This window comes from Manis pentadactyla, chromosome 5 (genome assembly GCF_030020395.1).
Source record: "Manis pentadactyla isolate mManPen7 chromosome 5, mManPen7.hap1, whole genome shotgun sequence".
Taxonomy (NCBI): Eukaryota; Metazoa; Chordata; class Mammalia; order Pholidota; family Manidae; genus Manis; species Manis pentadactyla.
Window position 1 is genome coordinate 68719244 of NC_080023.1, and position 13070 is coordinate 68732313.

At 39.8% G+C, this 13070-nt stretch overlaps 1 protein-coding gene across 2 annotated transcripts in view; it reads left to right on the top strand.

Annotated features, from left to right (window-relative positions):
• COPS4 (COP9 signalosome subunit 4) overlaps positions 1 to 5283 on the top strand; it is a 47160-nt gene extending 41877 nt beyond the window's left edge. For both annotated transcript variants that reach the window (XM_036906378.2, XM_036906379.2), the window contains one exon: positions 4751 to 5283. In XM_036906378.2, coding sequence (XP_036762273.1) covers positions 4751 to 4884 — 134 coding nt within the window. In that variant the 3' untranslated portion in view covers positions 4885 to 5283. The remainder of the gene's footprint in view (positions 1 to 4750) is intronic.
• The last annotated feature ends 7787 nt before the right edge of the window (positions 5284 to 13070 follow it).

The window sequence follows — 13070 nt, forward strand, 5'->3', positions numbered from 1 at the left end:
TTATGCTTGGGCCTTTTTGCCTCACTCTACTTAGTTTCCCTAGGGAATCTTATCTGTTCCCATTGATTCAGTTACCATCTCCATGTAGATAATACCTAGATTTACCTTTCGAGCATAAATTTCTGAGTCTCAGACTCAAAGGCACTAACTACCAGGTGCTCCCCATCTGATTGTTCCATGAGTATCTTAGAATGAACATACCAAACTGAGTTCATTATCTCCTCTCCCAGCCTGCCTCCCGCAACCAGTCAGCAAACACTGCATTGCTCACTTTCTTCAGCATTCCTTGTCCTCTTTGTTGCTGCCCATAATCCTTTGAATTTTATCTCCCAGGTGTATCTGGAATCCACATACTTTCTTCATTTCTCACTGTTACCATCCTACTCTGAACAGCCGTAACCCCTTTTGGGCTTTAGTATAGCCTCTTAACTTTTTTTCTCACATCTACAATTGCTCCTTTCTAGCCTAGTTGTCCTAGTATATAGTCAGAATGATTGTGATCTTCTAAAAATGCAAAGAAGCGGGGAAAAAAAACAAGTTATTAAATCATGTTAGTCTCTTCCTTGGTACTCTACAGAGCCTCCAAAAGATCCTGCCTGATCCTTCATAGCTTTTTCTTTCTAATCCAGCCATATCTTTTTTTTTTTAGCACTGTAAATTCCTCTCCACATCAAACATTCTGAAATATCTACTCCTCCCATAACCAACCTCTCCAGCTAGCTTTGTCTCTGTGTCCTAGTTTGAGCAGTGTTAAATCAATAATATTTTTTTGACTCCCAGGTTAGGTATGGCTTACTGTTATACGTTCTTAAGTCACCTTGAATTTCTTCTTAGCATTAATCATAATTATATTCATTTCTGTAACTGTTTGTTTAAATGTCCGTTTCTGCTGCCAAGCTAAGCTTCCTGGTGGTGGATACTAAGTTTCTCTTTTTCTCCGTTGTATATCCAACATCTTTTTTGATGCCTCATCTATTGTAAATTGGGATATAAGTAAGTATTGAATAAACAAACAGTATATAATGAATCATATAGCAGAGGTGTCACGAAGTAAAGGGACTACTTAAATTAATGTATACTAACTTCATAGAGTATGAATTACCTTTTATCATTTTCTTAGATTTAAAAAATTATAATGATAAATATGCTCCCAAGAGAAGCACTGCAAGTATTAATGAGGAGTTTATACTATACCTCTGCTTCTACCTTCACTCCTCTAATTCCAGCACCCTGGCATAACTAATATTAATCTAAAATCTTGTGTGTCTTTCTTCTTACTTATACACATATGTAAAAATATTTAGAGAGCTTTTTCAAAAAGTGGCAGTATATATGTAAATTCTTTTTATTAAGGTATCATTGATACACAATCTTATGAAGGTTTCACATGAGCAACATTGTGGTTACTACATTCCCCCATATTATCAAGCCCCCCCAACACATCCCATTTCAGTCACTGTCCATCAGCATAGTAAGATGCTGTAGAGTTGCTACTTGTCTTCTCTGTGCTACACTGCCTTCCCCATGACCCCCTACATTATGTGTGCTAATCATGATGCCCCTTAACTCCCTTCTTCCTCCCTCTCCACCCACCCTTTCCACCCCCTTTCTCTTTGGTAACTGCTAGTCCCTTCTTGGAGTCTGTGAGTCTGCTGCTGTTTTGTTCCTTCAGTTTTGCTTTGTTGTTATACTCCACAAATGAGTGAAATTATTTGGTACTTGTCTTTCTCCACCTGGCTTATTTCACTGAACATAGTACCCTCTAGCTTCATTCACGTTGTTGTAAGTGGTAGGATTTGTTTTCTTATGGCTGAATAATATTCCATTTTATATATGTACCACATCATCTTTATCCTTTCATCTATTGATGGACACTTAGGTTGCTTCCATATCTTGGCTATTGTAATCCTCCTGCACTAAACATAGGGGGCATGTGTCTTTTTGAATCTTGTTTTCTTGGGTATACTCCTAGGAGTGGAATTCCTGGGTCAAATGGTATTTCTATTTTGAGTTTTTTGAGGAACCTCTGTATTGCTTTCCACAATGGTTGAACTAGTTTACGTTCCCACCAACAGTGTAGGAGGGTTTCTTTTTCTCTGCATCCTGGCCAGCGTTTGTTGTTCCTTGTCTTTTGGATGTTGGCCATCCTAACTGATACGAGGTGATATCGCATTGTGGTTTTAATTTGCATTTCCCTGATGATTAGCGATGTGGAGCATCTTTTCATGTGCCTGTTGGCCATCTGAATTTCTTCTTTGGAGAAGTGTCTATTCAGATCCTCTGCCCATTTTTTAATCGGCTTATTTGCTGTTTGGGTGTTGAGGCGTGTGAGCTCTTTATATATTTTGGATGTTAACCCCCTATCGGATCTGTCATTTATGAATATATTCTCCCATACTGTAGGATGCCTTTTTGTTCTGCTGATGGTGTCCTTTGCTGTACAGAAGCTTTTTAAATTGATGTAGCCCCATTTGTTCATTTTTGCTTTTGTTTTCTTTGAATGTGACTGTATTTTAAAGTGGCTAGTGTTCTACAAATAGTTATTTACAAATTGTTTTTTAAATTTAATTACTGTGGACATTTTCAAGTCATAGCTAAAAATCGACTTTATTTGTTTTAATAGCTGCATATAGTATATCATGGACTTCAACTATTCACATATTGCCTTTTACATATCTTTATATACTGGTATACCTGTTTATGTAGAACAGAGTCTCAGAAGTGATGCCATTGCATCAAAGGATATATGTATTTTGATTCTTAATAGATATGAGCTTGCTTTCCAGAAAGGTATAGCCATTCATACTTTGATCAATATGAGAATGAATCTTCACCAGCTGTATATTATTCCTCTTTTTATTTTTTGCCTATTGGTGGGAGAAGACACTACATTATTGTTTTAATGTGCATTTCCTTAGCACTAATGAAGTTTAATATCTTCCTATGTGTTGGCCATTAGCATTTCCTTTTCTGTGAATTGATGTTACTTTTCTTATCTGTTTTCTTCCTTTCACACCTGACCTTCAGACTCCCAGTATCAATTTGCTGTAGCTTTTGTTTAATGATAATTTTAACTGTTTGCTGTATGTGTTACAAACATTTTCCCATTCTGTCATGTGTGTAAGGCATTGTATATAATAAACACATCTAAAAACTTTATGTGGCCAAATACGTCAATTTTTTTTATGGCTTTCGAGTTTTCTTTATTGATTAAGAAGGTCTCCTCTCCTTGGGGTAAAACCAGTATTTTTCTAAATTTTCTTCTAATATATTTACTTATTGTTTTATATATAGAAATTTAACCTGGCTCCAGTACATTTTTGTGTATACTTTTAAGGTACAGTCTAGCTGGTTTTTTAAAGTTGGGTTGTTAATTATGTAAGTACTGTTTATTAAGTAAAACAGTCTTTCTGATCTTTGACATATATTGTGTACCACATATATGTTTGGATATTTTCTGTAATCTTTTGGTTCCACTGACCTATAACAATATGGTGATAAATCTATAGTAAATTTTACTGTTGGTAAAGCAACTCCTACCCCTCCACTACTATTTTTGTACTGAGTTGAAGTTCACATAACACTGACCATTTTAAAGTGAACAATTTAGTGGCATTTAGTATGTTCACAGTGTTGTACAACTAACAACTCTACCCTGTTCCAAAACATTTTCATCTTCCCAAAAGGAAATTCTGTGCCCACTTAGCTCACTCCTCCCTCTTCCCTTTCCCCAGCCCTAGGCAGCCCTGAGTCTGCATTCTGTCACTGTGGGTTTACCTGTTCTGGATATTTCCTATAAGTGCAATTACAATAGTGAACTTTTGACTTATTTCACTTAATATTGTACTTTCAAATTTCATTCATGTTGTAGCATGTAATCAGCACTTCATTCCTTTTTAAGGGTGATAATATTCCACTATACCATAAACCTGCCCCCAGATTTTGATTTTCAAAATTATCTTGGCTAGTCTCACACATCAGTTCTTCCATAGTAACATTAATAATTTTGTCCTGTTAGAGAACAAAACAAAGAAAAGGAGATTGTCTTTGGAATTTTCTTTAAATTTATATATAAATAGGAAAGGACTGATATTTTTATGATATTTGCATCTTTGTATCTGGGAATGTGATTTGTCTCTACTCAAGTTATTTTATGTCCTTTATTAACACTTTATAGTTTATTTTCACTAATACTTTATTTTAGTGAATACTTCACTAATACTTTGTTTCACTATTTGTTTTCACGAATACTTTGCCCATTTTTTGTAAGTTTTGATGCTGTTTTGAATGGGACTCTCCCTTCTCTGCCCTCCCCTGCATTTGTCATTTCTAACTACAGACATCTTTGAGAATCAAGTGGAGACAGCTTTGAATATGCAAATAGATTTGCTTTTCCCAGTAGGTGGCAGTGTCTTAAGAATCAGCATAGGTGATGAGACTGTCAGCTTGAGTGAGGCACTTTGACTTCTGTGGTCATTTTTGTGGTTGAGGTTGTGTGGTTGGTTTTAGTTTCTTTTCATGAGTAACAACAATATGTATCTCCATGTGTATGGTTTTCTTTGTTTTGTACTTTGTGCCAATGATTTGGGTACTGTTTTTAACTATTGTTTAATTAGCTTAATGTCATTAGCTGCGGTTTTTGGAGTAAACTTCTAAAAATTACTACTACTGTATTTATCTTTTCACTCACATTTGCTGTGAATATAAAGGAGTAATTGTTAAACTTGGTGCATTGTTCCTTTTCCTTTAGCTCGGGAAGCTCTGCCAACGTGGGATAAACAGATCCAATCACTTTGTTTCCAAGTGAATAATCTTTTGGAAAAAATCAGTCAGACAGCACCAGAATGGACAGCACAAGCCATGGAAGCCCAGATGGCTCAGTGAATCCTTGCACAACTTCTGTGCATACTACTTATTTTTCCATGTTGTACAGACTAATTTCACTGTTTCTCCAAAGCATTTGCATCATGACCGTACATATTTCAGTCCCTTTTATGTTGGGTTCCATTTAAAGGAGACATTATTAAAGCAGGAAGTACAAGTGTTTAAAAATATGTAGTTCCCACGTATTCAGGATCTCTGTGTATCAAGCTATCTCAGATGTTTTGAAAGCATTTTCCTTAAATGGAGTAAGTGAAATATCTGTGGCTAAAAAAGTTTGGGATTTGTGATAACTTTATAGTCATATAAAATTTAAGTGCTTTGTGTCTCTCCAAATATGGTCATTCTAATAAATGGAGAAGTGAGCCAAATAAAAGGAGTACTTTGTTTTTAATCAGTAAACTGTTTTGTTCCTTTTTTTTTCAATTTAGCAGACATTGATTTATACCATATGCTAGAAATGCAAACAATAACCGTAATGCCTGTCTTCAGGCGTTCAGAGTGACAGAGCCAGTAGACAGTATGTATAATACTTGTAGTTGCATCAAGAATTAGAGTACACAGGAAGAAGCTTGCAAGGAGCTTGCAAGTTATCAGTTCATCTTCACAACAGGAAAAAAGCATTTGAACATGCTAAACATCAGTGGTTTTTCTTAGAGCCACCAGAGGATTGAGGTCACAGAGCAAACCACCCCAAAATTGGAGAAAATTCAAATACATTCATAAAAGATCAGCTTACTGGGAATAGAAGTTGCTGGAGCAATAACTTACATGAACAGTGAAATGGTAACTTTGACAATTTGAAGCTGAGTGTAGACTAGCTTGACAGTTAAAACCCCTGAGACCCCACTCTTAAGGGAGCTCTCACACTTACTAGGATTTACCCCCAGAAACCCTACCCAGTTCTGATAATTAAGATCCCCTTGTGTTTCAGGCAGGGTTAGAGAGGGGAAAGTAACTATTTTGAAATATGCTTAAATCATCTTCCATAACAAAGGCCAGCCCTCTACCAGAACTTTCTCTAATCTGGGGAAAGGCAGTTAGACAGTCCAGCCCCCTTTAGCCTTCTTATATCATGTAATAGGAGAAAAAAAAGTCTAAGAAAACACTTCTGAGAGTCACAGCCCAGGGCTTGTTCTCCTGGCAATAGGTAGAGCATTAGAATTACATCATCATCCAATGTCTGCAGGTCTGTATCCTCCTTCATCTCTGCCTCCACCCAGAGCCCTGGGCAGAGCTCTCTATATGGTGACTCAGTTGATAATAGCTTATTGTTTACGGGTGTGGAAGCAGTAGCCAACAGCAGGCCAGTTACATCAAGTAGTTTAGGGTCAGGTGAAGATCCTGGCCATAGGAACCTTCACTTTATCCACAGATGATTAAAAAGCAAGAAAAAGCACAATTTGAAGAGACAAACCAAGCATTAGACCAGCCTCAGGTAAGGCAAAGGTCTGGAAATACCAGACCAGGAATTTAAAATGGCTATGGTTAATTTGCTAAGGGTTCTAATGGAAAAGGTAGACGACATGAAAGAACAGATGGTAATGTAAGTAGAGAGATGGAAACTCTTAAGGATTAAAGTGTGTAAAATGTATAAATGTGTAACTGAATGAGGGTCTGCTGTGTGATGTGAACCATAAAACTAAACACAGAACACCAGCTTTTGCAAAAGGAAGAGCTTTATTGCAAGGCAGCTGAGCAAGGAGACAGGAGGATATCTCAAAGCTGTCTCTGCTCATCAGCAAGACAAAGCTTTTTAAGGTGTTCAGGGCAGGGTTGAGTTGGGGGCTATTCAGAGCATGGTGAAGTGGAATTGGTTGAAGGTTGGGAAATTCTTACTCAGGTTTCTGCATCCTGCAGTGATTGCCACATCCTCTGATCCATGTGACAGCCATGTTTTATGTTTTTCATTATTAGGTAATCAGTTGCATGCTAATTGGGGACATTTTTTCTGTTGTTGCTTACCAATTCCCTTCATGTTATGTCTGGGATGCAATAATTAGTGGCACCCTTTGCTTCAAATCTTCACCCCCAAAGCCTTGAGGTAGTGGCTTTAGTTCCATTGCCTAGATAATTTTTGTTCTGGGACAGAAAAATGGCAATGACCAGGCAAACAAATCTATCCTGTACATGCTCTAGATAGCTCAACTAGTTTCTCCTGGACCTAGCAGGTTTCTGGGAGGGCTTAACAGGGCTTGGAGACCTTTGGTGGGTCTTTGAATTGTCTGTGACTGTTAACCCTGCTACTCATGGTTTCAATACTAGAAATTAAAAAAAAAAGCCACTGTGACAGAAATGAAGATGCCTTTGATGGACTCATCGTTAGACTGGACATGCCTGAAGAAAGATTAGTGAGCTTGAAAATAAGTCAAAAAAAATTCAATGAAACCCAAAGCTGGCCTTTGAAAAGATAAATAAAATTGGGAAGCCTCTATCCAGACTAAGTTAAAAGAAAAAGTACAAATTACTAATACCAGAAACAAAAGGGGCCATCACTACAGATCCCATGAAAAGTAAAAAGATAAAAGAGTAATAATATGAACAATTTTATGCCCACAAATTTGATAACCTAGATGAAATGGACCGATTATTTGAAAGACATCTGCTAAAAGTCACATAAGAAGTAAACAATCTGAAAAAGCCTATATTTAAAGTACTGATTCAGTAATTAATTACATTTCGTAATAGCATTAATCCCATATAGGTTCATTGGTGAATTCTATCCGTTAAGGAAAAAGTCACATCAGTTTTTTTAAATCTCTTCTGGAAGCAGAGAGAATACTTGCTGGTACATTCTGTGAGGCCAGTATCACTCTTCTACCAAAACTAAATGAAGACATAAGAAATGCAACCTACAGTCTCATAGCTATCATAAACATAGGTACAAAAATTCTCAGAAAAACATTAGCAAATCAAATCCAGCACTATGTAAAAAGGATCATATATCACAACAAAGTGGGATTTATTGCAAGTATGCAATGGTGATTTAACATAAAAATTAATGTATTCTATCACATCTATTAAGAAAAATCATATGATTATATCAACAGGTATAGAAAAAGCATCTGACAAAATCCAATACCTATTCATGATAAAAACTCTCAGCAAACTAGGTGTCTTGCCAGTGGGTTTCAGCCCTGGGCAAGTTTGCTATGGATTCAATGTGACCCAAGAAAATGACAACAAATGTTCTTGGGTGAAAGGGTTTATTACCCGCTTGTTCTCCCAGCGGTAGGTCGAGCACTAGCATCTCTGCCTCCGTCCAGAGCACTGGACTGAGCTCTCTATATAGCGCAATAATAGCTTATTGCCTAAAGGTGTGGAAGTGGTAGCCTAGCAACAGGCCAGTTACATCAGGTGGTTTAAGTTCAGTGAGGATCCTGGCCATAGGAACCCCAACTTCCCCACACTAGGAATAGAGGGGAACTTCCTCAATTTGATAAAGAGTGTGTGCAATAAACCTATATCTAACATACTAGTGAGAAGTTAGATTACTAGTTTCTTTCCCCTTAGGATCAGGAACAAGGCCAGGATGTCTGCCTTCACTTCTACTCAACATTGTACTGGGATTCCTAGGTAATGCAGTAAGACCAGAAAAGGAAATTAAATTTATACAGATTGGAAAGGAATAATTAAAACTGTCTCTGTTCACAGCTGACATGACAGTTTACATAGAGACCCCCAAGGAATCAGAAACAAACAAAAAAATATTAGAACTAATAAACAATTACAGCAAAGTTGCAACATACAAGGTTAATATACAAAAAAATCAGTTGGAGTTTGAAGTTTTAAAATGTGTATGTGTTGAAGGGAGAGAAAATTGGGAATTTTGTAAGTGAAGTGGCAGGAGAATAGGCTAAAGAGGTAAGTTAAGGCTGTATTATGAGGGGCCAGGAAAAATTGGGGGGCTGATTTTTAGAATGTTTTACAAATTTAACTCATGGCAGGCAGTGTATAGGATGGATTGGAGAGAAGGCAATGGGAGCTGGAGTTACTAGAGGCAGGAGACTTGTTCAGGAGCTATGAATATGATTCTCCAAAGAGATAATGAGAGTTTGGACTGTATTTATGGCAGTGGAGACAAAGAGAAGAGGACAGATTAATTCATCCAATAAGATTTGAGTAGGTGTCAGGCATTGTTCTAGGCACTGGGGACACAGAAACAAACAGATCATCCTTGGAGTTATCAAGTAGAGCAAGTGACAGAAGTTGGTGTCTGATTAAATATGAGGAGAAAGGAGAAGTGTATGATTAGAAAAGTTAGGGATCACTGACACCTAGATTTCTCATCTTGAAACTGGTTAAGTAGTGAATTTGTTTGGCCTGTTAGGTAGAGAAGGCCTAGGGGACAGCCATGTGGACTTGATTAGGCAGCTGAAGAGACCTTCTGAACATCAGTAGCAAGGGGAAGACTGTAAATACAGGCGGCCTTTAAGAGGCAGTTGAAACAGTGGGAGTAGATGACACTAGGAACATAAAATATTAATGGAGTGGATTCAGGACAGAACCTTGTGAAGTACTGGTATCTATAAGGCAAGTCAGGGAAGGGGTATAGCACTAAAGTATGTTGAGTGCCGCCTATTAAAGTCCTGGTGCTTCACATTTTATTTCCCTGAAATTTCACAATAAACCTATACAGTAGTTTTGCCTTCCCCTCCCCAACCCCTACAAATGAAATGGACTCAGAAGCATAGGAGGAGGACTGAAGGAAATTAAGAAGTGAGATTTTCATCAGGGTAAAATGTTCCACATGGACTAAATGAGATAATGTGAAAAAAAGTTGCTTCACACAATATCCATCAACATTTAGCCAACATTGAGTCACTGAATTTGATAATTGAATTTTTATTGCTCTGATACTTCATATTCAAAAGAAAGAAAGTCAGCAACATGACAATGAACCTGTCAGGTATGCGGTTGTAAAGCAGGAAATGTGCTGTTGCTCTGTCGGCATTAATATTATTTATAGAGAAGGATTACGGGAAGATGGTGGCATGAGTAGATCAGAGGAAATCTCCTCCCCAAAACATATATATTTATGAAAATACAATAAATACAACTACTCCTAAAAGAGACACCAGTGGATGCAGTACAACAGCCAGGATACATCTACATCTGTGAGAACTCAACATCACACGAAGGGGGTAAGATACAAACCGTGGCCAGGTGGGACCTGAATGCTCCCCCACCCCAAAACCCGGCAGGAAGAAAGGAGTCAGAATGGGGAGGGAGTGAAAGCCCAGGACTGCTAAACAACCAGCTCTAGATATCTGCACCCGGAACGCAGACATAAGGTGTACGGGGTGCTGGATATTAGAGAAACGGAAAAAAGGCAAAACCTGTGGGCAGGTCCCTGCAACCAGCGCCCCTGAGAGAAAAGAAAAGCGAGTGCTTTCTGCAAGTCTTAAAGAGACAGGGACCCCATAGCTGGACGAAGTTGTCCTGGCACACTTAGCGAGCAGCTGGGAATCCCGGGGAAACTTAGATGACAGTGCCTGCTGTCGAAGTCGAACAGTCTGAAGGGGAGGCGTGGATCTGAATATATGTACAACTCACTCTGAGAGGACGCCCCACGTTTGGGCGCCTGATGTAGTGTGCCACTCATCTTCTTTGGGTGAAATGAGAGAACAAAAAACACAGACAACACAGACAGACAGACAATGGCTGCAGCCCCGAAGAGGCGCAGCACCTTTATTTTTATACTGCCTTTCTCGGACCTCAGCCAAGTGCTATACTCATCTTTCCCTTCCCAGGGGGGGCAGGCCAGAAGCAGGGGCGGTGTTTTCACACATCCTCAAGGTCTCCCTATTTTCAGAGTGAGGAGTCTTGGCTCGTCTTTGAGGACAAGATATGTTTTGTGGGCAGATAACTTCCAAGGACTGCACCGGTTGTTCTCAAGCTTGTGCTTTCCCGTGCTGCATTCAGACGTGGGGGAAGGTGCTCTCCCATTCTGCCTACAAACATGTGAGAAGACAAAGGCCGTCCCCAACACTTAGGCGCCCTAAACCCTGGGGAGGCAGTGCAGCTCTGAAGCCCCTCATGGCACTAAGCAGCCTGCCAGTCGTTCCTCCAACTGGTGTGGACCCCAACACACTGGCCCAGTAGTGGGAGAGTGGCAGGGCATGCTGGGGATGGCGGTGCCAGAAGGTACCGGGAGCAGATCCATGTGCCAACTGTGCAGGAGGGGACCAGGAGAGGCTTGTGCGAGCCCGCAGCGGAATGACCGAACAGCCTGGGTGTGGCTTGCGCACACCTGTGGCAGTGGAGCCAGAGGAGCCCTGTAGAGGCCCGTGCAGGAGAGGCCCGCGTGCACCTGCAGCGGAGCCAGAAGGAGCAGGCGCGCTCCCAGCAGCCGACCGGAATCCCAGCCCAATGCACAGCTTCCCGGGCCAGACCCAAAGGCCGCTGTTGTTACACAGCTGCCCGGCAGGGGCGCTGCTACCATGGAGGAGTGCAGCTGGTGTGCCTGCCACTCCCCGCAGGGCTCTGTGATGCTCTGATGGAGACCCCACCCACAGCAGTTTAAGGGACTAACCCAGTGGCTGCTCCAGGAGTGCGGGTAACCGTCACAGGCAGCGGAGAAGGGCAAGGCATCCAGCAAGCAGGAAAGGACTTTCTTGTCCCAGTTGACACACCCGCAACCTGCCTACAGACACCACTATCACCATGAAAAGGCAAAAAAATTTAGTCCAGTCTAAGATAGTTCAAACAACACCTCACAAAGGATCTGCAGAGGCAGACCTAAATAGTCTCCCTGAAAAAGAATTCAAAATAAAAATCATAAACATGCTGTCAGAGCTGCAGAGAAATATGCAAGAGCTAAGGGATGAAGTCCGGAGGGAGATTACAGATGTCCGGAGGGAGATTACAGAAGTGAAACCAATTCTGCAAGGATTTATAAGCAGAATGGATAAGATGCAAGAGGCCATTGATGGAATAGAAACCAGAGAACAGGAATGCATAGAAGCTGACGCAGAGAGAGATAAAAAGATCTCCAGGAATGAAACAATATTAAGAGAACTGTGTGACCAATCCAAAAGGAACAATATCCACATTATAGGGGTACCAGAGGAAGAAGAGAGAGAAAAAGGGATAGAAAGTGTCTTTGAAGAAATAATTGCTGAGAAATTCCCCAAACTGGGGGAGGAAATAGTTGCTCAGACTATGGAGGCACCCAGAACTCCCAAGAGATGGGACTCAAACAGGACAACACCAAGACACATAATAATTAAAATGGCAAAGATCAAGGACAAGGACAGAGTATTAAAGGCAGCCAGAGAGAGAAAAAAGGTCACCTACAAAGGAAAACCCATCAGGCTATCATCAGACTTCTCAACAGAAACCTTACAGGCCAGAAGAGAATGGCATGTATATTTAATGCAATGAAACAGAAGGGCCTTGAACCAAGGATACTGTATCCAGCACGATTATCATTTAAATATGAAGGAGGGATTAAACAATTCCCAGAGAAGCAAAAGTTGAGGGAATTTGCCTCCCACAAACCACTCTACAGGGTATCTTAGAGGGATTGCTCTAGATGGGAGCACTCCTAAAAAGAGCACAGAACAAAACACCGAACATATGAAGAATGGAAGAGGAGGAAAAAGAAGGGAAAGAAATAATCATCAGACTATGTTTATAACAGCTCAATAAGTGAGTTAAGTCAGACAGTAAGGTAGTAAACAAGCTAATCTTGAACCTCTGGTAACCACGAATCTAAAGCCTGCAACGGCAATAAGTACATATCTTTCAATAATTACCCTAAATGTAAATGGACTGAATGCACCAATCAAAAGACACAGAGTAATAGAACGGATAAAAAAGCAAGACCCATCCATATGCTGCTTACAAGAGACTCACCTCAAACCCAAAGACATGCACAGATTAAAAGTCAAGGGATGGAGAAAGATATTTCATGCAAACAACAGAGAGAAAAAAGCAGGTGTTGCAATACTAGTATCAGACAAAATTGACTTCGAAATAAAGAAAGTAACAAGAGATAAAGAAGGACATTACATAATAAATGGCTCAGTCCAGCAAGAGGATATAACCATTATAAACATATATGCACCCAATACAGGAGCACCAATATATGTGAAACAAATACTACCAGAATTAAAGGAGGAAATGGAATGCAATGCATTCATTTTGGGAGACTTTAACACACCACTCACTCCAAAGGACAGATC